This window comes from Podarcis vaucheri (assembly GCF_965113315.1).
Source record: "Podarcis vaucheri genome assembly, chromosome: 2".
NCBI classification, from domain to species: Eukaryota; Metazoa; Chordata; class Lepidosauria; order Squamata; family Lacertidae; genus Podarcis; species Podarcis vaucheri.
Window position 1 is genome coordinate 55,933,545 of NC_138760.1, and position 27,912 is coordinate 55,961,456.

General features: G+C 45.2%; 2 protein-coding genes across 6 annotated transcripts in view; both read left to right on the top strand.

Annotated features, from left to right (window-relative positions):
* Positions 1–16,296, top strand: part of STK10 (serine/threonine kinase 10) — a 66,510-nt gene extending 50,214 nt beyond the window's left edge. For both annotated transcript variants that reach the window (XM_082213017.1, XM_082213018.1), the window contains 11 exons: positions 541–1,125; positions 1,531–1,661; positions 2,995–3,118; positions 6,128–6,307; positions 6,991–7,083; positions 7,271–7,400; positions 8,890–9,014; positions 9,962–10,150; positions 11,038–11,163; positions 11,728–11,841; positions 13,188–16,296. In XM_082213017.1, the coding sequence (XP_082069143.1) occupies positions 541–1,125; positions 1,531–1,661; positions 2,995–3,118; positions 6,128–6,307; positions 6,991–7,083; positions 7,271–7,400; positions 8,890–9,014; positions 9,962–10,150; positions 11,038–11,163; positions 11,728–11,841; positions 13,188–13,328 (1,938 nt within the window). In that variant the 3' untranslated portion in view covers positions 13,329–16,296. The remainder of the gene's footprint in view (positions 1–540; positions 1,126–1,530; positions 1,662–2,994; positions 3,119–6,127; positions 6,308–6,990; positions 7,084–7,270; positions 7,401–8,889; positions 9,015–9,961; positions 10,151–11,037; positions 11,164–11,727; positions 11,842–13,187) is intronic.
* Positions 16,297–20,562: 4,266 nt separating this feature from the next.
* SH3PXD2B (SH3 and PX domains 2B) overlaps positions 20,563–27,912 on the top strand; it is a 108,864-nt gene continuing 101,514 nt past the window's right edge. The window contains exon 1 of one of the 4 annotated variants that reach the window (XM_082213022.1): positions 20,563–20,723. Coding sequence is in view for 2 of the 4 variants with exons in the window: in XM_082213020.1 (XP_082069146.1) it covers positions 27,727–27,798 (72 nt within the window). In the remaining 2 variants the exon portion in view is untranslated. Of the gene's footprint in view, positions 20,724–26,430; positions 26,478–27,414; positions 27,799–27,912 lie in introns of those variants that run through there. The other 3 variants (XM_082213023.1, XM_082213020.1, XM_082213021.1) reach the window with 3 other exon arrangements.

Sequence of the window (27,912 nt, forward strand, 5' to 3'; positions counted from 1 at the left end):
CTCAGTGTCAGGAATTGCAGGCAGGTCTTCTTCACTCCTCCTTCCACTCAACCCCCAAGATGTAAGGGGGAGAGTAGAGTCTTCAATTGTTGCTTAAAGAGCTCCCAGAGAATCCAGTGGGACAGAGTTTCCTAAGAGACGACACCCATGACAAATTTTTAGAGCTTGTTGATGGTACTTGTTTTTTCTGCTAGTTTTATTCATGTGTTTTTATCTTCTAGCTTTTTAATTATGTAAACTGCTCTGCAACCAGTTCCGCTCTGGTGAAGGGTAGCATATAATATATATTTTTTAATCAATTATTAAAATAAAACTAAAAGTAGAAGACAAAAGATCTGCTAGTTCAAGGTTTCAATGGTCTCCTTACACTACAAATATTCAGAGGCAGAGGACATTTTAGTCTTGTTTCTTTTAAAAACAAACAAACAACCCCAGTACATTTCTCAATGCATATGTTCGGTATTTGACTTCTCAGTTAAGTTTTTTAAGGAGAACGAAGTCAAAATTTATGACCTTTCTTTTTCCCTTTTCTTTACTTAGCCCCTTGATGCTAATAAGAGGGACTCTTCTGTGCCAAGCCAGCTAAGTTTGCAAAAAGAGAAGTCTCCAGAAAACGGCGTGTCACTTGTGGCCAATGGACCCATGTTGCCTCTACAGCAAGTCACTGAAGCCATAAATGGGAAGGGCAACAAGGTTTCAAAGGAAGTGGCTAGCGACGAAAAGCCAGGCAAACACAACAGCAGTACAAACTTGTCTGGAATTGAGGATTACACAGATGAAGCCAGTGCCAAAGAAAAGCCAGACGCCAGCCCCCAGTTGCTGCAACTCAACAAGAACGTTAAGCCAGTCGAGAACAGGAGTCTTGTCTACCAAAATAAGGACACTGAACCAGTAAGCAAAGATGATTCCAATGTGGGAAGCCGGCCAGAGAGCAGCCTCCTTGAGACGCCGGTTGAAGAAAAGCTCCCCAATGGGAGTTTGAGTTCTTCCTCTCAGTTTGAGGATGGCAGCTCCAAGCAGGACTCTGATTCAGGTAGCACCTCTGCCTCAGACAGCATGGACCTCAGTATCTCCTTGTCTACCGACCTGTCCCTGAACAGAGGCAGCGGGTCCCTCTCTCTTAAGGTAAGAATTTGGGCTCAACAAGTGGGATTTGTGTATCATGGAAACCAGGCTTCACTCAGCAAACCTTTGAGCAAGATGTCTCTCTAACTCATTCTCCAACGAACTGATTCTATCAAGGGGTCAGGACACAAAATTTACTCCTACATGAGATAGCTGATTCTTAAAGTCTCTCCTGAGTTATCTTCCTTGAAGAGTCTGATAAAACCATTATTGGGCAGGTGGTGATAAACCTGAATGTTGTAATATATCCTAGTCCCCCTGTGATTGTTAGTTCCCAACTTTAGTCACCTTTGCTCTTGTTAGGCTGTGGTGTGTGTGTGTGTGTGTGTGTGTGTGTGTGTGTGTGTGTGTGTAATTTTCTTTAATGGTTGGTTCACCATAATAAACATTTGATTGATTACATAGGATGCAAAAATGCAGAAGATGACACTGAAACGGACCAGGAGATTTGTTGTGGATGGAGTAGAAGTGAGCGTCACTACCTCAAAAATCATCAGCGAGGATGAGAAGAAAGATGAAGAGATGAGATTCCTCAGGCAAGCTGAAAATCAGGGGATTTTTGTTTGGGGTGGAGATATGGGCACACCAGGCTTTCTAAGAATATAGTTTTCTCTATGCTTTTCACTTTCCCCATAGAGTTGTATGAAGTGGTAGGGAACCAGGGGACTCATCACGCAATATATTTTGGGCAGTTAAAAATATAGCATGAATGCTGCAGATCTGTAAAAGCATGATCTCCTTATGAGTAACAGGGAGTTATGGCCATTTCCAGAGCCTATCTGTTTGCACAAATTAAGGTTGTTGCTATATGGTGTATATAGCAGCTTGTTAGAAGTGTTTGTGAAGCCAGACCTGTTTTTGTTCTGTTGCTTTTAAGTGCCACTTCTGGTGGTTCTCCTGCTTAGTGAAGTGACTGTCTTCAAATTCATAGGTTTCCTCTCTGACATGGCAAATGGTGGACATGAGCAGTCAAGGTGCTCATCAAGGATGGTGTGGACCAAAAACCTGGCAGCAGCACTGCCATATAGCTTGGTGCCAGACAGTGAACAGCCTTTAAACTGCTCTGGTCTGTGGTCCAGAGCCCACAACATAGTTGTTTTTTGGCATAAAATCAATATAAATACTGACCTATGAGTTCAGGACTCTTCCTTCCTTCCTTCCTTCCTTCCTTCCTTCCTTCCTTCCTTCCTTCCTTTCTCCCTCCCTCCCTCCCTCCCTCCCTTCCTCTCTCCCTTCTTCTCTTCCCATCGCCTTTCCTGAACTAGGGGATCAATAGGGTCTTCACTGTAGAAGTACAGCAGTTTCTGATAAGTGTCTAACAGCAAATTCAGGTACTTCTCTTCACAGAGCTGCAAAAGCATACTTTTCGAAAGCCTTACCTTGTTGATAGGTCTACAGCCTAAACAAAATCTGACAGGTGACACCAACTTTCTAATCCTTGACTTAAAAATAATCAGGGGAGACCTACAACTATAGCTTGTAGCATTTGTCTGAGCCCACTGAGCTTCAGTCAGTGAGGTATTCTTCCTCATAGTTAATTGTGGGGCCATATTGTACGTCTATTTATTCAAAGTGTCTGTACAAGGAAGGTGAATAATTCAAGGGCAGCGGACGGGAAAGCAGCCCCTTCTCAATATCCTGCCTGAAAGGGACAAGTGGTGAGAAGTGTGGCTGTGACACAAGGAGGCAGCAACTCCTTGAAGCAACGATTCTGACACTAGGAACACTCAGTCACTGTGGTTATTTTAGTATGGATTGTGCTCCTTGTCTCCCCCTCCCTTTTTTTAGCTTCCAGAGACTGCCTGCCCTGGCAGTACAGGGAGAACTGGTCCTCCGTTCCTGAACTTCTTCTCCACTTTAATCCTACAGGCGCCAGGAGTTGCGGGAGCTGCGTCTGCTTCAGAAAGAGGAGCACCGGAACCAGACCCAGCTGACCAGCAAGCATCACCTGCAGTTGGAGCAAATGCTGAAGCGCTTTGAGCAGGAAATGCACGTACGTGGCAAAGAGAAGCCAAATTCCTCTCTCTTATTCAAAGATATCGGGCCGCATGCTGGTGGGAAGCAGTGGGGAGAGGAGAAACACGCCACTCACAAGGCATATATTGTATAGCCTGTTAGCCACACTAGGCAGAAGGCTAGCCACTAGGAATGAAACTGGAGGCATGTTGATGGAATCATTAGCTTTTCCCTCCATGTGCTGGGGCTATGTGGCGAGGGGAAGGGCCATTGTAAATGGACATTTCCATCCGGTCTGGCGTTGGCTGTGTTCTGGTGCTGCTCTTGTGGCACAAGGCCTTTTCTTGGCAGCAGTTCAACAAGAAAAGTGCTCACCTCGGATGCTGGAGAGGTCTCCTGCAATGGCCCAGCTTTTGAGGGGTCAAAAAGAAATGTTGTGGAAACAAAACAATATAAACCCTATGTGAATCTTTCTCAGTTTCAAATATATTCCACCACCACCCTTTTTTAAAAAAGGTGACATTTTCTTCAGGCTATTCCCCTCCCCCCCTCCAATAAATACATGTGTACTTTTACATATTCTGGAGTCTTTCAGCAGAACTTGTTGATGTGGTGTTCTTTCTCTTTCTGTCAGTTCAGTGTTGATTTTAAATCTGGCCAAGAAGAAAAGTAACATCTCTGAAGCCATGTTATAGCATTCCTGCAAAGAATAGCTTAGCATAGGTTGGATGCTTCACAGTGCGTGTTTCTTCCTGTGTGTGAAACCTGACAGGATAAGGAGACAATGCAAGATTGTCATATTTTTAATTGAGGAACAGTTTCAGCTTGTTCCTGTATGCCTTCAAATTTTCTGGAAATCTTGCTGAATCAAAAATAACGAGGCACTTGCTGAAACTGCAACGCAACACATTCACAGCTATTGTGGCACTCCCCATATATGTATCCTCATATGCCTAACAATTTCCCAAACTCTCTCATGTAGGTATTCCACATTTTCATTTCAGCTTAAAAGCGAGGGCACATATTTGGGGGCTGGAGTCCCCAGTTTTCTGCAGCATGTGTGCTTGTTCCATATTTTAAGTATTGCTAAAGCCAGCTCCTCCTTCCTTTCCCTTCCCAGCCCCCACGGCATACAGTTAAAAAAATGGCAAGGGGTGTACAACGGGGGTTGCAAAAGGTTATTAGGCTTTCAAGGATCTGTGCCAGTAGATTGACTGAGACTGACCTTAGGAGACCACAGGTAAACTTTTTACAGGGCTGAGCTGGGCCCCTGACAAAATCCCCCACGCATGGTATCTCTAGCAATGTCATGTACTGTGCTCTGTTTAAGGGAACGTCAGACAGTGGCCCCTGTCAAACCCCAGAGAGACCCTGCTAGTCAATGTAGCCAATACTGAGCTAGAGTGACAAGTGGTGTGACTTGGTTCCTTCCCAGCCTTCCTTTAAAGTGGAGTTCAGTATGTCAGTAGCTCTGTCTGCAGCAGTTAACTATGCGACCCACACAATGCATTTTCGTTAGGACTCTGCTGTGCTTAAGCCTCAGTATGTTTGGAAAATGTTTCCATTTCTCACCCTTATGTAAGTTAAGATCTCTCTTGGGAAGAAGGCTTTCTGAAGGTGTGAATGGTTTTGGAGGAAGTGCAATAGCTGCACAGGCACTGTGGTATGGAAAGTGGGGCGGGGGTGGGGAAGTATTATCTGAACCAGAGGGAGTGGTGTAGAGTTTGCACATGCAGACTGTTCCATTATTGGGCGTTTCTTCAGCCACCCTCTCACTGAGTTGGTTTAGCCCAAATATTCTTGTAAAACTCTGCCGAAATCCTGCATGCTGATTTCAGTCCTGTTGCTGGCAGATATTTCTCCTTCTGTGAGGAAAAGGCGGGCGAGCATTCTTTCCTGTTCTGCTTCAGCCACAGCCTGTAAGCAGATGCAGCCATCTCCTCTGCTTGCTCCAGCTCATGCCCTCCAGGCATCTCTGCTGCTTAATGTGTCAGAAGGCGGTGCTGCTCAGGAGATCCAGGTGTGTGGCAGGAAAGAACATTGTCACACACACATCCAGCTCCTAGTCTGCTCCCTGCCGTATATATGTGAGGGAACTAGAAGGCTACTGCAGCTTGTTTACTATTCTCTTCCGTTTCTGTGAGGTAGCTTACACAGAGTAATATATATATATATATATTAAAAATATGGCATGCAAAGAAACAATATCAACAATGGAAGCAATTAAAGCAACTCACATTTCTCACAAATTAGCCTTTTTACAAATAATGTTCACAAAACCTTCAGTGTATGAACTTAATTTTTTTAAAATCGCAATGCCATCTCATAAAACATATTTTTAATCCTTTGCTTATTGTTTAGAACAGGTATCTTCAGCTTTTTTCAGACCAACCATTTAACCCAAAGATGCATTTGGGGACTCATTTCTTAATCTTTTCTTAATATATTTTCATGGTGGCAGTGATCCTGTTGCAAACCTCCTTGGATCAGGTCACGAACCGCTAGTGGGATCTGACCCACAAGATGTAGACCAGTGATTTAGAAACTCTGGTTTGTTATTCTGGTTTCAGAATAGTGAGGCAAGCTTCCCTAGGCTTATGAGTTCCATAGGACAGAGGCCACTACCGAAAGGGCCCTGTCATGGTCTCTCACCAGTTTTATTCCATATATGGGGGGAAAGGACCATAGCCAAGTGGTAGAGGATTTGCTTTGCATGCAGAATGTCCTAGGTTCAATCTCCAACATCTCCAGGTAGGTCTGGGAAAGCCCCCTGCCTGAAACGCTGTTGATGTGTGAGGTGCTCATATGGGAAGAGAGACTCCCAGGGACACACTGTCCCCAGACAATGTGCCTTCAGTATTTAGAACTGCTAATGCTCAGAGATGCAACAAGATTTGGATATGTTCAAAAAAAGTTTTAAGGTGGATTCATTTTAAGTTGTGCCTTTGCACTTTGCTTTATTAATTAAATGATGAAAAATACTAACGTAGTCAGATCTCTCAACTATGTATAAGGAAGCCTGAATGTCCTCTTTGGTCTCGTACAGACAAAGAAGAAATTCTATGACACTGAACTGGAAAATCTGGAACGTCAGCAGAAGCAGCAAATTGAAAAGATGGAGCAGGACCACACGCTGCGCCGCCGTGAAGAGTCCAAGCGTATCCGCGCTGAGCAGGAACGAGATCTTGTTAAATTTCAGGAGCAGCTGAAGCAAAGGAAGAAGGAGGTAAGAGTCGACGTTGGGCCAAAATCTTGCACAGGGAAATCTTAGATTTATTTGTTGGCACTGGCCTATCTGAAAGCCCCCTCAGTCGTCCTGCTGTCATTGGCTGAGGTGCTCTCACGTCACAGACAAGCTGTGGAAGGGAAGGGAAGCTGAGGGCAGAGCTCCAAGATTTAGGGATGCTGAAGAAAGGGAGGAGAGTGAACAGCAAAACAGAAGCTATGCAAATGCACACAGACAGACACCTGCCCATCCTCCATTGTCACAGCTCAGGGGCACATTCCATCTAGGCAAAAGCACTTGAGGAGGTGGGTAGGAGTTCAGCCAGGGCAGGGAGCGTGACCTAGAGATTCCTGAGGGCCAGGTAGAGGCCAAAGGGTCACATTCTGTCCCTGGGCCCTGAGGCTTCCCTACCCTTTTTCTAAATTCACTTGTATGTAACTATGCTGCCAGGGAAGAACGTAAAAGTAAGAACCACCACCACCCAGAAACACTGTTAACACTAACAGAAAAATAGGTGAGGGTGAAATGAAAGCAAATCAAAGTGATAGCATAATGTCAGCATAAAACTGGAGAATTGAAAGCCAAACCATCAGGTGACACGGCCAACGTGATAAATCACTTTTGCTCAGACTTGTTAGGAAATTGGACCAGTAAGAACTTTTGTTGGTGTCTTTCATTTCAAGCTCAAGAATGACATTGAGAAGCTTCCACGACAACAGCGCAAGGGGACCATGAAAACAAAGATGGAGGAGTTTGCACAGAGAAAGCAAGTCATGGTAAGCTCTAGAGATATTAAGTCTGTGGTGGGGCCAAGAACCATATGGACACATTTGATTCCCTGCCTCCCAGTTATCAGGATGAGGAAGCAGAATCATACCACCCATCCTGCTTCCACTCATAAGAAAAGTTTTAGGCATCATACCAATAAGAGCATCTCTTTTGCTACTGTCTCCTTTCTTCCAGGAGCAAGAGTTTGAAGCCAAACAGTCTGAGGATCTGGAACAGGCCATGAAGAATATCACCACCCAAAATCGGAAGGAGATCTGTGACAAGGAGCGAGAGTGCCTCAACAAAAAACAACAGCTTATGAGAGGTGAGAGGGTGTCGTCGCCCCCCCCCCCCCAAAAAAAAAGTGGGGAGGAGATTTCTCTAACTTGGTGCCCTCCAGATGTTGATGGACTACAGCTCCCATTAGTCAGGCATGCTGGGGCTGATGGGGATGGGATTCAAAACACCCTCAAGACACCAGGTGGGGTGAGTTTCCTCCAAGGAGAGTTATTGACATAACTATAAGTGAGCAGGTAAGATAGCGCCAAAGACAGTAGCAAAAAGCATTGCACGTTCTGTCAAAGCGTTCAATAGTAGTAATATTAACAAACGATGTAATTTGGAAAGAGTAGCCAAGCAGTCTCAAGTTTCAGTTTTCCCCAATAGCTTATTGCCACAATACAGCCTTGGAAGGGGGAAAGAGGGTATAGCCCTTTTCTCTTAACTGCAAGGATTCTCTAGCTGCCTTTCTGCCCCTTCCGCATCCTTCTTTCATGCCTTCTGCACCTACTGCCCAAAGAAATTCCTGCCTTTATTATCATCTCACCCCTCAAGTATAGACCTGGCAGCACAAGGAGTTGCAGGAGTATAAATGACGTAAAGGGACAATGACAGAGCCTGGGGTCAGACTTCATTAAGTCCAGGGTGGTCCAACATGCGATCCAAGGGCCTCATGCTGCCCACGATGCCTTTTTGGGCGGCTCTCGGACATCCTTCATGCTGCCTTCACGTTGCCTTCCCAAAGCTAGGTAAGTGATGTGCTGGGCTTTCGGAAGGAGACGTGAGGGCTCTGGCAGGGTCTTGGAGTCCTCCCACCTCCTTACCAAAACCTGGCTAGCGCTTTCCCAGCTTTGAGGAGGTGGGGGACACCAAATGTTGGCCTCCCCCCATGTGACAAGGCAGTGTGCAGTCTATGGGTTCCATAGTAATCTTGTGGCCCACTTGGTATGAAAAGCTAGACTGCCCTGCTAGTCTGTGCTTCTTTTTCTCTTCCTTGCATACTATCCTCTCCCTTCCTTGGTCAGCTTATCCTACAGTTTTGCCTTGAGCATTTGGTTAGGCTGAGGTGGTGGTTGTGCTTGGAAAGGGAAGTAACTGGATTCTCCAGTGGAGGATGGTCCATTAGGGCGAGTGGGGAATAGCTCTGCCCACCTTATTTGACCCTCAACCAGCCTCCACCTTCTTGCCTTCTCGCTGGCAACCAGTCCAGGAAGTGGCATTGCCAGTCATCTTCCTCCTCAGTATCAGTGTTGCCCTTGTAGAATTTGGCAGGGAGGAGGATGGGAATACAACTAGAATTGCTTGGCTTGCTCTGCCTGTCTTTGGCTCTAGCTTCTGCCTGTCTTTGGCTCTAGCTTCATTTGCTGTGGGTCTTGCTGCCTTCTGCCCTACTGCTCCCCATGGGCACCAGCCACCATTGGGAAGTGCCTTTACCTTCTGGAATCGCATGTGATTCATAACTTCTTTGCCTATTCCCCCCCCCCCCGGTGGTAAAGTGTGTAATGACCATATGCCATTTTATACCTATTTCTCAGATCGGGAAGCTACCATCTGGGATCTGGAAGAGCACCACCTACAGGAGAAACACCAGCTTATTAAGCAACAGCTGAAAGACCAGTATTTCCTCCAGAGGCATGAACTGCTCCGGAAACACGAGAAGGTAGCAGAGTTTCAGTCTGATTTATTTTCTTTAATGACTCTAATGCTTCCTACGGATGAGCAAGGTGTGGAGTTGCTGTGAAAGAATTGACCTCAGCAGATTTACAGAAAATGGCCTCCCTGTTGCTTGCTTGCATTGGGTGTGAGTACTGCGTATATTTAACCCATAGTCAGTGCAGTCAAACGTGGAAAGTCTGGAGAGGGAATAACGGTGGTCAGTTATAGGAGTACAGTTTTGTGCTTATAGATTCATAGACTCATAGAATTGTAGAGTTGAATGGAACCCAAAGGATCATCTAGATCAGTGTTTCCCAACCTTGGGTCTCCAGCTGTTTTCTGACTACAATTCCCCTCATCCCTGACCACTGATCTGGCTAGCTAGAGATGATGGGAGTTGTAGTCCAAGAACAGCTGAAGACCCAAGATTGGGAAACACTGATGTAGACCAACTCCCAGCAATGCAGGAATCGCAGCTGAAAAATCCCCGACAGATGACAATCCAACCTCTGTTTACAAACCTCCAATGAAGAAGAGTCCACCACTTACTTTAGGCCAGCCTTCACCATTTTGGTGCCCTCAAATGTTTTGGACTACAACTGTCATCAACCCAGGCCAGCACAGCCTCTCTCTCATGCAATTGGTTTGTTTGTGTGAGTGAGTGTGCTTCAATAGGACAAATGTCAAAATATTCTTGCCATAGTGTCTGTTGCATTTCCATCAGCTTTTATCTGACTGAGCCCCTGGAGTAAGCCATGGTGAATCTTCATAGAAGTGGCTTTGTTTTCCTTAAACTAAACCTGCACTATCTTTGTCTGTCCCCTTTGTGGTCTGTTGAATATTACCCTGGGCAAATATCCAATGTCACCATTCGCTTTGACTCTAAACTTGCAACATTTATTGTATTGACTTACCCCCCCCCCCAACCCTGGGCTGCCGTTGCTATTCCAGGAGCGTGAGCAAATGCAACGGTATAACCAGCGAATGATGGAGCAGCTGAAAATTCGGCAGCAGCAAGAGAAAGGCCGTCTCCCTAAAATTCAGAGGAGCGAAGGGAAAACCCGTATGGCCATGTATAAGAAGAGCCTCCATATCAGCTCCAGTGGAAGCGCCTCAGAACAGAGGGAGAAGATAAAACAGGTGAAGGATAGCACTAGAACCCTTGACAGAAGGATTCGATTTGTGGCGCTTGCATTCATTCATTCATCCATCCATCCATCTATAGATGGATCTCCAATGAGGTCAAGGTAGCACACACAATTCCCGCCCCCCCCCCCACTCATTAGTTAACCGCCACAACAACCTGTGAGGTATGTTAGGCTGAGAGGCAGTGACCCTGCATTTGGATTCCGGCAAGCGAGGACTGTTATTCATAGAATTGTAGAGTTGGAAGGGATGACGAGGATCAGCTAGTCCAACTCCCTGCAATACAGGAAACTTTCACCCAATGTGGAAAGGAGGATTGTAGACTATACATGGAGGGTCCCTTGCTCAACAGCATGTACTTCCAGAAGCCACTGGTCCAGGCTGTTGACAGATATTTGCTCAGTTCCATCTGATATCACTGACGTTTTAAGCTCCAATGCTATATAAAGCACAAGTTAATACTGCCAGAAGGTTTCAGACAGTGGGTAGCTCAAGAAACCTTCCTGCAACACCTGTTAATGGTTTCACGGAAGGGTGGGAAGGTCATAGCTCTGCCCCCTGCGTTGCTCTGGCACCTGTGGTGCAACCAATACAAGGTGCCGTGGAATCAGATCATATTGTGCTCACACCAGCAGATATCAAAGGAGTACATGTATTTGAGGGTCCTACTCCTAGCGCAGAAGCTGAGAGGGGGCATTTCCCCCTGAAAATAAATTGTTCTCACATTTGTGACCCTCCATGTCTTCGTTGTGCAGCATTCTAGCTCCTGGTATATATATAAAAAATGTAGGGAGCCATGTTTAAAATTCCTGTGAACATAGCCTGGTGATTTAAAACCACTGTGAACGATGGTGATGTTGGGTTGCTCCCTTCTGTTTCAGTTTGCACAGCAGGAGGAAAAAAGGCAGAAAGCTGAGCGACTGCAGCAGCAGCAGAAACATGAGATGCAGGCGAAGGATATGAGTGCCCAGTGTGAGAGCAACATGAATGAACTCCAACAGTTACAGGTAACTTAACACCAGCTCAGCTTTACGTATGCTTGAGCGGGGTGTGGCATGCCACTAGTTTGGCTCATAGAGAAAAATCTGCCATCCATTCTGAAAAGTTGGTTCATCCTACCTGACAACAAAACCCTCCCAGAAATGGAAAATGTGCTTCAGTATTTCTTGTTTTTGCTTCTGGCATGTCGTGACATTTTGCATCCTATCTTTCCATAAAGATGGTATATATATGAAGGCTATCTCATTTAATTCTCACTGCAACCATGTGAGGTATGATAGACACGGAGAGAGTGAATTTTCCAGAGCCTCTCAATGGGGTTTGTGGCTGAGCAGCCTCTAACCATGACATTCATGAGCTCCAAATTGAGTGGAAGCAAAAGGTTTCTGGAATGAGCATAGAATGAGTTGGGATTTTGTTGCTTTTGAAGTAAATCTTGTTCTTTCCTGGTCTTGGAAACTCATGTTGGGTTTATAAATCAAGTCAGCAGGGATGCTGGGTTTGATACTGACCTTTTTGCTCTGCAGAGCTTCCCTCATTTGTTTTTCTTCTGATGTTTTAAATCTGTATAGAATGAGAAGTGCCATCTCTTGGTTGAACATGAGACCCAGAAACTGAAAGCTCTGGATGAAAACCACAATCAGAACTTGAAGGACTGGCGGGATAAGCTGAGGCCACGAAAAAAGGTGACAGCTAAAGAAAGTTGGAATAAAACTTCAAACACCATTAGCATTTTTTTTGTGGGGTGGGTGGGATGGAAATCAAAGGTTTAGTATTGAACTTTTGACTTTCAGATCAATTTGCCAAATCAAATACTCAGGGCGGGGGGAATACTTTGTGTTCATTGAAATGCTAGCAGTAATTTTTATTCCAGTCTGTATTTTTATTGGATTTAAAATTGTTTTTATATTTGAAAGTGTTTTATATGTTGTTATTGTCTGAGATGCTTCCTAAGAAGCTATTCAGAACTGCAATGAAATAAAGAAACCATTTGGATTTGGAGGAGGGTTGAATTAGGACAACCTATTTCTGAAATGTTGCAAGTTTAGGTTTTTGGATTTGGTTCTCTCCCCCTCTAATTTCATCTAATTTTGTTTCATTTTTTACAACTCATGTACATAAGCCAGGGTTGGGGAACCTCCATCCCATGGGCCAAACTTGGTCTGCCAGATCATTTTTGGGAAGCTGCACTCACCCTCCACCTGACATCATACCTGATGGGTGCATGGCTGCATGCCTTGCTTAAGAAGGGGGAAGTGGCTTCCATTCCATGGAAACTCTTCCCTTCTAATGTTGCTCTTTGAACCCCCCCAAACTGAAGATTCAAAGAGTAGCATGGAGCAGCCCTAATTTTCAGAGGGTTAAGGAGTAATGAGGGTGAAGGAATAATGAGGAAAAGGGCTTTCGAATTGCCATTTGTAAACAGTCCTGTACTGCTCTTTAAACATCAGATTTTCAGAGGTGTAAGGAGCAGCATGGGGATGTTTGCAAATGGCTATTAAACAGGGACATCAAAGTGCAGCATCATGTAACATCACTATGATGTCTGCCAGGTCTTGAAAGATTAAGATCTTGCCCCTCCTGGCCAGAAAGTCTTCCCCATCCCCAGGGGTCTGCAACCTTTAAGACAAAAAGAGCCACTTGGACCCATTTCTGAAGGGGGGGAAAACTGGGAGCCGCAAAACCACTGCGACATTTAAAACAAATATATCTCCGGAGCCGCGATCTGACAGCGGGCGGGAAGGTGACGTCGGGATGGTGCGTGACTAACGCATGCACCGCCCCCATGCGACGTCACAGCCAGTACAGCGCCCGCTACAGTGGGGAGTGTCGGGGCGCACAATGCACCTCCTCCCCTCGCTAGTATCCACCCCAGAGCCGCAGCAAAGGTGTAAAAGAGCCACATGCGGCTCCGGAGCCACGGGTTGCAGACCCCTGGGTAAACTGACAGGAATCCAGGTGGCTGAGAACAGTGAAGTGATTACAGCTTGAAGCATTTCTCCAACTGAGCTCATTTCTCTTCACATTTCAGGCTTTGGAAGATGAACTGAATCAGAAGAAGCGAGAGCAAGAAATGTTCTTCAAACTTAGTGATGAGACCGATGGTCAGCCTTCAAGGTCGCCAAACAAGCCTTCCAAATTTGTCCCATTCAGTTCTGCAGAGGCTTCATAACCCTTGGATTAGTGGACAGAAAGGCAATCCCTGCCTTTGTCCACAGAGAAGTTGACCCAAAGGACTGTCAGGGCTCCCTTTTCTCATGCACCAACTCTGATTTCCTCTTTTGTCTGAGACAACCAATGTGGCCTGAGGTCTGTTCCCCTAGAGATGAGACAGCTTCCCATTCATGTGGCCCTGGCTGGTGCTGACCAGTTGAACTTGGAGAGTTGTGGATGAGCTTCGGAAAGTAGAGCTAATGGGGTTGTGTACAGAGTTCACACTGCTTGCTGATCCCATTGCCCAGACCTTGGGCAGTTTTCTCTCTTAACCATCTGTTGAAGGGATGAATGTTGGTGACCTAAAAGATTGTTGATGGCTGTTAAGTGCTGCTGATAAACTTGCCTGTTTCATTTTCTAACTAGTTCTCCTGTTAGGCCCAACTTGCTATGTCTGTCAGTGGATCTCACTTAGCCTTTTAGTCTTAATGGTCGAACCATTTACTGCCTTGAAGCACTGGGAGTTCAACTTCACAGCTTACAAAAGACAACAAGGAATTGTTAGCTTTTATTGTGGCCTCCATCTTTGTCAGTTAAACAAAGCGCTCCTTCTCCTCTCCTTCTAGGGCCTAGAATCTAGGCCGTCCCATTGAAACTCATCAATTCCTCAGCTTGTTTTGAAGTGACCCAGCACACCACCCTGGTAACGTGTGACACAATTTCTGCCCTTTCTCAAAGTTACCACAGCCTGAAACATACAAGTGGAGTGTTTAAATCAAATCTGTCCCGAGTCAAAGGCTGACCAAAAAGGCAATGAGAAGCTTATGATCCAACTTAGAGTGCAATTCAACAGTTGCGAAGGCTGCATATACATGGTCAGCTGTGGAAATTGCTGCCCAGTTTTGGGATGTTTAACTTCGCACACCTGCCCCAATTAATAAGCCGTGCAGAGGCCCACACCGTTCAGATCCTAAAATGGTGGGTAACATAAAGGTCTGGCCTTTGCTCTTCACTTTCCCCTCCTCTTCCGTTGTGAGGCAATGGGTTTCTTTTCCCTGTGTTCATCAGCAGGGAGTTCTGTCTCTCCTGTCTCCATTTCTCTCCCCAGCCCAATTGGTCCAGAAGGCAAAGCTTGTGCTCAGGTTATGGCAAGAGCTAATGGCTGCTCTTTCCAATATATTAAATAGAAGAAAAGTGCAAATGCCTTGTAGCAGCAAGTTTACAACTGGCCTAAGGTTAAAGGCATCTTGTTTTGCATCATCTCATGTGAGTTTCATAGGACATCAATTGCTAGCTTTTAGTTTTTGTTTTTTAAGGTCTACTGTATAAACTATTGGGTGTGCTGTGATTTGAGAACATGATGTTGGCCTAAACCATCATTTTGGCCAGTGTGTATCCCTTTGCTGCTACTTTTGAGTTTGTAGCAAGCCAGAATGATTCAGGTAAGAGGAGCCCCATACAGCAGAATAGAATGTGATACATTTGAAATGCTGAAGATAATCAGCATGTCATTATCTTTAAGTCTTCCAAAGGCTGTTTTTAAACCAAAGATGTGTTATTTCCCCCTCACACCTTGCCCACTCCCCATTTCACTATTAAAATACATATTTCAGGAAATGTCAAGGCTTTATCAGTTTCACCAATTTGCATTTCCCTAGACATTAAATCTATATTGAAGTCTTGATGCTTTGCACAGTGCAATTCACACAATCCTCCATCTGGGTCAGCTGTTTGTGGTAAATGCTTAAATTTGGTACTTCATTCAAACAAAGTCTTCACAGTTCATTGTGCCGTCTCAAAGCACTTAGGTTGGCAAAATGCTCCAGTGTTCCTTTTTGTGTATCACTCAGGACTTTTCCAGCACTAGCTCTGTATAGGAAATAATGCTTTTCTTTCCCTGTCTTCCTATAAAGCCATGTTGCTGTTAATGTGATTTCTGTTCTCAGAGTTAACTTGATGGAATGGAAACAGAAGTCTAGCGAATGCATTGCCTGCTGCCAGGCTGCAGTTTCACTGTCTTGTTTAAGAGACTCCGGATTCTGGATATTTTAGAGGCTAGAAAATGTGCACCCAGAAACCATGGGGTTACCGTCCTGTTCTAAATAATTAATTGTGTTTTGAGATACTGTCAGGTGAGACTGAGAGAAACTGGAACAGAGCCTGTGAATGAATGGGTTGTGTTCTGAAAACTCAAAGATCCTAATTTTCTCCAAACCCGATAACCAGTTTCTGTTCTAACTATATGTCGCAAATTTTTGATAGTTTGCATTGTGCACAGGCTTGTGTATGCTGTGGACACACCCACATGCAGCTCAATCTCCTTATAAGTCAGCCAGTAGTACATCTAATTGTCTTCATCCTTGGCCAAGAAATCAAACAAGAGTTGCTAATTTTAATACTGCTGCAAGTTTGTGTGTGCTTATCTTTCTTTGTGTGCCAGACTGGTCTTGACTGCTACCAAGCGCTGCTGTAATTTTACAAAAGTGCAATATTTACCTCGTGCAGTGTTGCAAGGATGTCCTGCTCCTTTTGTGGCAAGAAAGTGTCACTTTTCTTTATTTTTCTCTTTCCCTAACCCAAACAAAACCAACTTTTTCTTTCTCTTCCTTGGCATAAATCTACAATATTTTTTACATGGGGGGGCCTGATTCTTCTACCCAAAAGGGTTTTCTTTTTTGGGGAAACCACTATGATGTAAATAATCTAATAAAAATGTTACCATGGTGAGCACCTGCATTTGCGTCCTGAACACCTTGTTGTACTTGTTGCCTGTGGGTTTTGGTCAGCAGTGCTGACTTGTATTTGTACATAAATTTGGCTTGAGTGTAATGGAATTTGATTCCTGCTTACTGAGATTCAAATCACCCCACAATCAACAGCTTTCGGGCTTGGAACCAAACAAACTTTTCTTAAAATATATATTGTCTCATTTTGAGAATGTGTGCATTGAAATGTGTTGGTAATAAAGCTATTAATTCTCAAAGCTAGCTGTGACCAGCTGGAGCTGTTTTTAATTTTCTGCTGCTAAACATCCAAGAATAGCTAAAGGGTGACACTGTTTGGTGAAGAGGGAGACATGCACCTACCATCATCCGTCACATCATCTCCCATTCTGAATCTGCTGCCCTTCTGTTTTGATATTAGCAATTATTGAGCACCTACAGTGCCTATAAAAGCATGTGCAAAGTCTTGGGATGAAGAGCCCCGTATAGTCACCTAGCCATTTATTATACAGTACATGTGCTAGATAATGTTTTCATGTGGAAATTGCCATTGATGGGTCAGTCATCTTTGCTGAGTAGGGGTTTCACAATTCCCTCAATTCGATGGAGTTGCTGGGATTTACATGACATCGTTCTCAAAATTCTGCACAGGCAGAGGGAATATTGTGTTGAATATTGTGCTTCCGAGGTTAAAGAAACCATTAGATGCTGTTGTCATGGCCCTCAAGTAGATTGTAATTGATCAGCAAGCACAGATGTTGTCATGACTAGCCCTGAAGTTTAGTAAACATTGTTTATTATAAGTAGGAACCAGTTGTTCTAGGAGACCTTACATTTAAGAAAATGGTACTTAAAATGCACACATGTACTGAAATACATGGAAATGGTAAATTACAGTTTCTTCCATTACATATTACATGGTGTAGAAGACACAGATTCACATATTGTGCTATTTTACAACTTCGGCTCCAGATACCCACAGTTTCCCTCTGTTTTTGAGCTCCAATCCTCTTCCTGGAGCTTGAGGAAACCAAGTGAGATAATACAGAGACTGTCAATCAAGTCTCGTGTCTCCCCCACACACACACATACACACACATGAGCAAAACCATTTGTTGTTTGGCTGGCTAGCTGTTGTATGATCGGTCAGAGGTCGCCAGCTCTGATCCATGCTCTGGGCAATGCTGGATTTTGGCATCATTGTTGGCCCTTGTGGAAAGATAGCTGCCAAGGTAGGAAAGGTGGTTGACATTTTCCAACGTTACACCATTAAGTTGGATTTGTGGTGCTGCAGAGGGGTTGTTGGGTGCTTGTTGGTGCTGCACTTTGGTTTTTTGGATATTGAGCGATGGGCCCATGAATGTGTAGTGAGGCACCTATGCACATGCTTACAGGCACAAGAATTGGCCCAGGTAGTTATTCTGCTATGCCACCACCATGCAGGAAAATGTGGCATTTCCAGGTGTCAAATTCCAGAAGGTGTTTTCTGTAACCAATATAAAGTCTTCTTGTAACGTAAAGCTGACAAGTGGTGTAAGTTTCTATGGGCTAAATAAAGCCCATTAAATGTGTGGTCTCTTAAACTGATATGTACATATAGAGAGGTGGGGGGAGGTTTATGTCTGGGGCAACAGGAACAGATGGCAGCAGATGTATCCTATTTCTGTGCAGAGAGAAAATGAAAACAAGATCCAATCAGGGTGGAAGTCTTTCCAACTGATACGCTGAAAGCCAGTATTCGGGTAGAATCCAGTACGAGAGCAAGTCAGATATTAAATTATCTTGTCATATACGTAGCTTGATACAACAGCAAGTCATTATGGGCTGGCTTAAGGCTCTGGCTGTTGTGGGATAGTCATGGGAGGAGGCTAAATATCCTGGCAACAGAGCTAGAGCAATGCTGTGATGTGTTGAGCACAACTCAGTGATCATTCTGTTTGCTGCATGTGCACACTTCTCTGAATTTTGACTATTTTATACTGTTCCCTTGCCCAAAATATGCATGATGCACCTACTGGCAGAAACTGGCTTTAAGTCACACAAGCCTAATTCTTTCCTGATGCATAAGTAAAGATAAAGGTACCCCTGCCCGTACGGGCCAGTCTTGCCAGACTCTAGGGTTGTGCGCTCATCTCACTCTATAGGCCGGGAGCCAGCGCTGTCCGCAGACACTTCCGGGTCACGTGGCCAGTGTGACAAGCTGCATCTGGCAAGCCAGCACAACACACGGAACGCCGTTTACCTTCCCGCTGGTAAGCGGTCCCTATTTACTTGCACCCGGGGGTGCTTTCGAACTGCTAGGTTGGCAGGCGCTGGGACCGAACGACGGGAGCGCACCCCGCTGTGGGGATTCGAACAGCCGACCTGACAATCGGCAAGTCCTAGGCGCTGAGGTTTTACCCACAGCGCCACCCGCGTCCCTGATGCATAAGTAGTCAATGTATATTCATGGAGCCTAAAATCTGGTGTTTAGAAGGAGGTGTAATCTTTTAAAGGTAGCCAGATATTCTGATGCGATATGTACTCGAAATAAAAAGCAACACAATTCTCCAGTAGTCTATAACTATTAACTCCATCTATAGACTAAGTAGAACAAAACAGTAAATACGTTTTTCCGGGGGTGGGGGTGGCTTAACTGAGGAACAGAGGAATATTATACATCATTTAGTAGGCCCAAGTTTATGGGTGGGCTGAGAGCAACAGCTTAAAAAATGAAGCAGGGAGTATCTCTTTCCATAATAGTATTAGAATTCCAGACCTGATAGAAGGGAATAATTAAGTTGATTTTAATATTCTGTTGCTAATCAGGCTGCTATTAAAAACAAGGTGTGCAGAACACTCAGGCTATTTGTAGTATTTCTCTAGCAGCACCTTTCTCCTTGCTGCCCCCCCCAAAAAAACCCAGTTCCCCCCAAACGGAATCTTAAGCACCTGATTTAATTACCAGGGCTTTGTGAGAGCAGCTGGTGGAGAATCTCCCTGGGGAAAATAACCTGGGCACACCTGCATCCATTTTCAAATCATCTGGTAGAGGTGGCTTCTCTTTACCTCTGAAATTAAAGCATAGTTTGGTGGCTTGCTGAATATGAGATGCACCATTAACAAACAAACAAAAGGTAAGGGCTTGCACTCCATAACCCTGTTGGCATTCTTTGTGGAAACTTGTAGCGCCCTGCTCAAGGACGCAATGGTAGATTCTGAAGTTCAGGCACCCTTTGTGACTAGTCCTATAACCACACTCCCTGGACTCAAAGGCTTGCTCCCTATTTTGTGGCATTTTGGGTGGTAATAATAGATTTTGGAATTGCTCAAAAGAGAAGAGGCAGTTAAACCCGTAGCCATGCATGCTAAGTTGACTTGCCTCTTCCTTTGCTTAGCACAGGGGTAGGCAAATAAGGCCCCGGGGGCTGGATGCGGCCCTATCGCCTTCTCAATCCGGCCTGCGGACGGTACGGAATCAGCGTGCTTTTACATGAGTAGAAGGTATTCTTTTATTTAAAATGCATCTCTGGGTATTTGTGGGGCATAGGAATTCGTTCATTTCCCCCCCCCCCCCAAAAAAAAAAATAGTCCGGCCCACCACATGGTCTGAGGGACGGTGGACAAGCCCATGGCTGAAAAAGGTTGCTGACCCCTGGCTTAGTGTATGGGGTGGTTTCTCTCTGGTGAAAGCTTATTTATTGGGCGTCGTGCGGAGGGATGGGTAAATAGCACCAAGGAAATACCATTGTTCCTGCTGTGAAGGAAGTCGCAGCATTTCATTCCTGCTCCACTACACCACTGATAGCAGTCCAAGTTTCATCCACAGTGTAATAATAACAAAGAGTGACTTCAGACATCACAGGAGATGCAAATTAATTTTTTTTCTGGTGTGAGCACTCTTCATCCTTTTGTATAAAGTTGCCTTTTTAAATGCCTTGAGCCATGAGCTAACTGCTATTGGAAATAAGATGTAAAAGTGCTTTCTAACTGTGCATCCCAGTTTATGGCATTGTTAATAAGAATGCAGGAATAAGAGTCTTGTTTTCTGCCTTGCAGGGGGTTGCAGTCAGTGAGCCTCAGGGTTGCTTCTAACTCTACAATTCTATGCTTCTATTAGACCAGTTCTGCCCCCTTCAGTGTTAGCCTTTACTGAATTACATATTTAATTGCTGCGGCCATATAATGCGCATTTCTTCAATGTGTCCATTAGAGGGCACCACATTAAAAGACTGGGCTCGACTTAAAGTTTTAAGAGATGTTCCTGTCATAATCTGATTTATACTTATGGTAAACGTCATCAATAAATGGTGTGTTTTAAGGGTTTGTTGTTTTTTAATCTTTTGAGGAATTTGTTGAGGTAGGGCAGTTTGATGTGAAGGTATGAGCAGGAACTAGCAAAAGGACTGACCAGTTGTTCTGCTGCAGGAATGTTAAATGTTGGTATCCTAGCACTTTAACTATGACATCACCCCATTCCCTCAGAGGCCAGCATTATGAAGTCAGCAGCAAGGGCATTGCAACTTTCCAGTTTAAAGATTCTTGAAAGATTCCCAGTGGTGGTGTGAACTGAGCCACACAGAGCTGTTATTTAAGCACAGTGGACACCCAAAAGGAAAAAGGGGGAAATAAAGGTGAGGGAAAATAAAAATGAGGATTATTCAAAAGGACTTGGTGAAGAAAATAATTCAAGCAAGCCCACTGAGACCTAAGCAAGTTTAAGCTTTACTTTGTTGTTAACTTGGTTACACAGAGAAAGAAACACCAACAACCCTATACAGGAGTTTGTGTGTGTAAAAAAACAGCAGATGGCAGAAATGACTAGGTTTGTCTGCCTAAGAATCTGGAATGTGTATTCTGAAATTAGAATTTACCGTATTTTTCGCTCCATAAGGCGCACTTGACCATAAGGCGCACCACTTTTTTTTTGGGGGGGGGAGGATTCAAGGGGAAAAAATTATTTAAAGGGAGCGCTGAGCAGAGCCTGTATGCATCCCAGGCTTTGCGCAGCACTCCCTTTCATGAACCACGCAGAGTGTGTGTGTGACGGGCTGCCCTTCTCCCTCCTCGGGGAGAAGCCCCCAAAAGCCACACACACACTCCAGGCAGCTCTTAAAAGGGAGCGCGACTCTTGGGGGCTTTTGCAGGAGGTGGGGGAAGTGAGAGAGCCTCGCTCTGTCCCTTCCCCCACCTTCCGCAAAAGCCAGGGATAGCCGCACGAAGCCTCCCCAGGGCTTGTGGGGCTGGCGGTGGGGGGAGCCCGGCTTTCCCCCAGCCCCAAAAAGCAGGTCGGGGAGCAGCGGAAAGGCTGCACGCAGCCTTCCTGCTGCTCCCATAGTTTGTCGGGGCTGGAGGGGGAAGCCCAGGTTTCCCCCACCCCCCAGCCCTAGGGACCACACATTCGCTCCCTAAGACCTGGGGACAGTCCCCAGATTTACAAATCAGTCCCCATACAAAATCCATTGAGGTTGAAAAGTGTCCCCGGATTCATTGGAAAAAATCTGGTAGCCTTATGGTAACATCTTGCGAAACTATTATCAATACAATAATAGGCAAGTAAAGTGGATTGTTTATTTATTTGTTTATCTCCCACCTTGTTTTCCAGGGCAGCAAACAAAGCTGAAAACACAATATTTAAAAGCAACATATTTTACCTACTTTTGCTAACAGTCATAAGACGCCCAAGATTACTATATAAAAATAGCAACAGCAGCCAAAATGGAGCAGCATTGAGCAAGCCATAAAACAAAAGATTATACCCAAAACCTTTTTGAAAGATGTTTTTGCCCCCTCCCCTGCCCATACAACACTACATTAGTATTAAGCAATTTTCATGCAAAACAAAAAACGAATGCACATGAATTTTGACAGGCAGTGGGAACATCCTAATTCCTGTACCATATACCCTGGAATCTAGGTGCTTGTTAACATAAATGCTGGATGCATATGATGGTACTGATACACACGGATGCTTTCCACCCCTGTTGGAAGACAGTCCTTCTAACAAATAAAATCTCATCCAGATTAATCAGCACTGTGAGGCATTCTGATGCTTAAGTGCTTTCCCATTGATCTTTGGCTTTATCTTGGCCTCACGCCAGTTTTCTTGTAAGTGGTGCACTGGAGTGGCTTTGTGATGGAGGACAGAGATATGCAAGGGGAATTTATTTTAACAAGCTGCTGCGAGGATAAACATTATTAATCTCAATTAATATTAAAACAAACCAAGGGACTGCTGACTACATGTTGGTCACCAAAAGAAGGCTAAAGGCATGTGTGAGGGAGTTTGTGTGGTATTAAACTATAGAGAGAGAGAGGTAGATTGATCTTACGCTTTTGTTCTTAACGCTTATTCCCTACTGGAATAAGCTGCCTAAGGGTGTTGTGGATTCTCCAAAAGCTGTTGCAAAACTGGTCAGGTTTCATAGAAACAAATGTTAAAAACAGTGATTTCTTCATAATGGCAGAAACGCGACTAAATACCCAGTGTCTATAATCAGTTATTTTACACTTCAGAAGCTTTTACCTAGGTGCAATTAACATGTTCGTTTAATTAATTAATGAATACCCTGTGTTGAAAGGATATAGTTATGGATGAGTGTGCAGGTGGTATGAAAGTTGGGAAAACTAATTAAAAATACATTGAACAAAATGGTGCATATTTTGTTTCATAAGAACAAAGTACTGCATACGGTTAACACCCTTAATTCTTAACTCAGCTGGTGAGAATGAAAGTCCAAATGTATGTCTTCCAGGTTTTGGTGAAACTATATTTTCCCTTTGTTAGGTCTCCCATATCCTGCAGAAAGAGTTGTGTAGGACACAGGAATTTATGGTACAGCGTTATTGGCTGATAGAGTTGCCAAGTTCTCATCTGGAGATGATGACGACTGTAAAATAGGTTCTCTTCCTTTTTGCTTCATTTATGCTGCAATCTTATGCACACTTACTAAGAAGTAAATTTCATTGAAATCCATGGGATTTACCTCTGAGTAAACATGCTCAGGGGGTTTGCTGTTAAATTCCCTTGTATTTGCATCGGAATAAAGTACTGATTGCAGTGTTGCTTTTGGCCAGGGTGAGGACTCTGGGCTTCCAGATATTGCTGGACTAAATTTCCATAATCCCCGGTACAATAGCCCATGCGGACTGGAGCTGATGGGAGCTGTGGCCCAAAAACCTGTGGAGGGGCACCAGGTTCCCTGTCCCCAGCTGAGACCATTTCAGAAAGTACAAGGTACTCTGATTGGCTTCTCTCACCTCTCCAAATCTCAAGAGTAGGCCATCTGTCTCCTATTCAGCCACCAGGTAGACCACACAAAAACTGAGGCCTAGTTTTTTTTGTAAATCCCCAGAGCCCCACCTTGATAATGTGTGTGTGTGTGTGTGTGCGCGCGCGCGCAAATGAACACACTCTCTCCTTGGACCAATTAAAATTAGAGGTGCCATTAATTACATCCTATGTCTGAGCTAGGAAAACTACATTTCTCCCTAATACTAAACTTGCTAGCACTGAAATTTGAAATTCCAGGATGGATAGCAGTTCTACTTGAAATAGGGAGTCTGTCCAGTTTTCTCCAGTTGTTGTGTAGGCGACAGGCAGGGTTAAACACATAACAGTCCTTAGGGCTGTCTGCCAGAATTTAAAGCTGTCCTTTTAAAACTGAAGCTGGTACAAATGTTATAGTTCAAGGACAATTCAAGTCAAGTTTATTGCATTGCTCATACTTTGTAAAATAATCTAGGGCATTAAGAGACGATGCAGCCACTGTGCCTCATACTACACCACACCACAAGGCTCTTTCCCCACCCTTCTTTCCAACCTATTACAATGCAGATGTGCAGTGGCCTTTACATGGTCCCCCAAACAATGCAATTGCTGCTTCCTCCATTTTTGTCCATGTGTTATTGGAGGTTGTGCAAAGTTCTGACCAAAGGCTTTCCTAACACTTTAGAACATGCCATACAAGTGGTACCAGACCATTGGTAGGAATGTAATTTGCAAATGCTCTTAAAAAAACCACTTGGATCACAAGTCCTTCCAATGGCCCCAACTGGTACAAAAGCAACTTATAGAGGTACTGTAGTAGCAATTACACTACTCGGTGCCAATGGATGCTAACAGAACTAAGTCCTCAACTACAGAGGTTATAGAGATATGCCTTGCTATATATTAAATTATACTGTTTTGCGCTGAGTGCTGTTGCTGCTGAAGAAAGGGGGATGTGTTTCAGTTGCTGCCAAGGACACAGATGAGATGTTTATAAGAGAATCCAATTAATCTGAAAGTCAGTGATGTGCCAGCACTAAATCTGAATTCACTTTAAAATGTAACTAAGCATTCCCACAGCACTCCTCCCTACAGGGGTGTGTCTGCGACCTTCACTGGACAGCTTTCAGGGAATGCTAAAGATGCACGTCTTTACCCCAGCCTTTTGACACCTGAGGTGCATTTTTTTCAGGCCATACCCTATTTGGTTTCAGCTGTGCTTAACACTGAATTTTTAAAGTCACAGGCCCACAGACCTTTTAATGGAAACAGACTGTTCAGACGGAGGTCCTGGAATATTCCGGGGGCGGCCAGTCACCCCTCCATGGCCCTGTATATTACTTCATTTGGCCTGTGGTGTAGCAGCACGTCCCTAGTGAGTTTACAACTTGCATGAAAGATACAAACAGCTGCCTCATACACTATGTGGAGCTGAGTGAACACTGTTAATCTATAATATATGAAACAACCATGTAGATACAGGCTCCTATTATTTGTTGCAGGCTTCAAGGGGTGGGGACTAGGGGCATTTTTAGTTGCCATCCTGTGTGTCACAGGCAAGTCCCTCAGTGGAGGGTACAGGTAACCTGAAATTTATGTAGGGATTACGTTCCAGGGATAGTGCATAAAGCCAAAACTGTGTGTAGTCAAAACAATCCTCTGAAAAACAGAAAACGCCACACAAAAACTGGTGCATGATGACTGTGTGGTATAGTGGTTAAGAGTGGTGGACTCGTAATCTGGGGAGCCGGGTTTGCGTCTCCACTCCTCCACATGCAGCTGCTGGGTGACCTTGGGCCAGTCACACTTCTCTGAAGTCTCTCAGCCTCACTCACCTCACAGAGTGTTTGTTGTGGCGGAGGAAGGGAAAGGAGAATGTTAGCCGCTTTGAGACTCCTTCAGGTAGTGATAAAGTGGGATATCAAATCCAAACTCCTCCTCCTCTACTTCCTCTTCCTCTTCTGTGTTGCTTAGTTTAGAGAAGCTTTTGATGTTTAATAGACTATTGTATTTTAATATTTTGTTGGAAGCCACCCAGAGTGGCTGGGGAAACCCAGCCAGATGGGCAGGGTATAAATAATAAATTGTTGTTGTTGTTGTCATCCTCTTCCAAGCATGGTATTGCTCCAGGAGATGATCGGACAGGCTTTGGAAACCGATAGAGATTTGCAGATGACATGGTTAGACTTGGTTAAGCTTCAGAAGTTGATTGTGTGAACTGATTTGCTGCTGGTTGTTTTTGTTCTGAAAAACATGGTGATTGGCAACTGCCACTGTTGTTTCACAGCTGGAGCATTTCTGGATAAGGTCTCAAAGTGTCTGTAAAGCCGCGTGTGATTTTGAGGCTGTGTTCAACAGAAGGATGAAAGTCAGCAATCAATTCATTCATGTGTTTTCATGTGCTTGGGAGAGCAAACTGGTGCAGATTCCAACTTGCTGGCATATTCTGTCCATCATCCTCATCTTTGTCTTCTGTACATGATCTTAGCTGCTCTTCTTTGTCTGCAAGTGCAGCAGCATCAGTTGTGTGCACATTTTCCAGGTCAAAGTGGATCTTAAAGCTTTGAAGCCAACTGGGGCTGGCTTTGAACGCCTTCCCAGGCTACCCATCCTCAGCAAAAGGCTGGGAGAGTACCTAGAGGCTGAGAGCCTTCTGTCACAAAGTGAAGCCATCAATAGGTATGCATTTACAGTTCATATCTTCAAGCAGGAAGTTTATCGCCTTTAGTCTTCACCAAAATCTTGTCTTCAGTTATTTGAGCACTTGTTGCCACAGCCTCACAGATTCCCCCCCCCCAAACTTTGATGGCATAGCTGCTAGATTCACTGTGGCCGAAATTGCCAGCCAAGGTGCAGACAGACCATGCCACCTCTCAAGCAGTTCAGCACAACCAAGACTCAGCTAGACTGGTAAAGAAAAAGCGACTTATATGCGTTGTGTGCGCGGTATAACATTGTGCCACTAGATGGCGACGCGGAGCTCCATTTTTTCTCTACCTGTTTTCCCCCTTTAAATTTATGCCGCTTTAAACTGAAACGCTTCTTTTGATGCGTCTAGATCCAGCGTTGGAACCAGTCGTTGTCCTCTTGTATTGCACAGCAGCTGAGGGAGCTGGCTTATGTTTCGGGGCCATGCTTTTTAATCTCCCAAGGCCCCACGCACCCTCTCCCTACAGATCCCAACACGATCCCCTACGTGAGTGCACAACGGCGGGTGGGATTGCTGAATCCACCCCTCAAGACCCACCCGTGAAAGCGTGTAAAGATGAAGCCGGGGGGGGGGACAGGAGAGGGGGCGAAGTTTTGCAAGGGGATATTTACTCCATAGGAAAGACTGAGGGAGAGTTGTGGAAAAGCTCAAAGTGCTTTATGCGACGACGGCTCGAAAGGCGACCTTCGGCCTCCCTCGGAAACCAATTGCGCCGCCGCCTGTCGCGACAAGGAGCGTTTCAAAGCGTGGCAATTCCAGATTCAGACGAGGATTAATTGGTGCCTTTTCCTCTTCTGAGAAAAAGGCGACCCCTGCGTTTGACCTCGGCTGCTTTCGAGCTCTCTTCCTTCACTTCACAAAGAGAGAGAGAGAGAGAGAGGCGGGCGACTTGGGGGGTCAAATGGAGGTTAAAATGGTCCTTAGGATTGTGTGGAAAAGACTCGCTCCTCCTATTAATCTAGTCCCTCTATTTCCCCCTTGCTGTTCTTGGTTATGGGTGACGTGAAAGAAAGGCAAGGATCGTGCGCGGGTTGGTTGCTGTGTTACTGGCAGTGGGCAGGAACGTGTGGATTTGCCAACTTCCCACCGGTGTTCCGGCCACAGCTGAAAAGTTGCGCCTTTGCTTCCACACACACACACCCGCCCGCCCCCAAGCGCCCCCCCCCCAATTCTCAGCAGCACAAGCGGAAGGCATGGCGCTGAGAGGGGCTTCTGCGTGTTTGGCCTGAAAGCGCTGGCGAGCCGCACGGTGGTCGTGGCCCTTTAAGAAGCCCGGGGAGCGGGGCTGGATCAGAGAGCGCCATAACCACACCGCCTGCGCCTGAGTGGGATAGGCTGCTTTGGCAGGGATGGGCTGGGAGGAGCCCTCCTGCATCTGCAAACTCTGGCCAGGGAAAGAGCGAAGGGGGTAGAGCTGGGGGGAGGAGGAGGAGGAGGAAGAGGAAGCAGAAGCAAGAAAGGGGAAAGGGGGCGGGGGGGACCCGGGCAGGCGCTGAGGGTGCTGTGGGGCTCAGGCTCGCCTATCCCTTAGCAGCGCAATCTCTGCAACCGCTGCGTTGAAAAGTTTCTGCGCTTTGGGTCCAGGAGCGTTGGCTGCGCCGACCCTCCCGGAGGAGGGGTTTCTTTCGTCTTATCTTCCCCTCTACCCGTCTCCGAGATTTACACTCCTTCCCTCCCCCCTCCGGCTTTATTTTGTTACTTGCTTCTGGGGTTCGGGTTGCAGAGGACCAGCGCTATGCCCCGGAAGAGTATCTTGGAGGTGAAGGTGCTGGACGTGCAGAAGCGGCGAATTCCCAACAAACACTATGTGAGTGAGCATGGCATGTGTGTTTGTTTGTGTGTAAGTGTAACCCGCGGTCGGGTGGGGAGAATTGCTGAGAGCGCCTTAAAATCCTCTAGCCCAGTGTTTCTCAACCTTGGG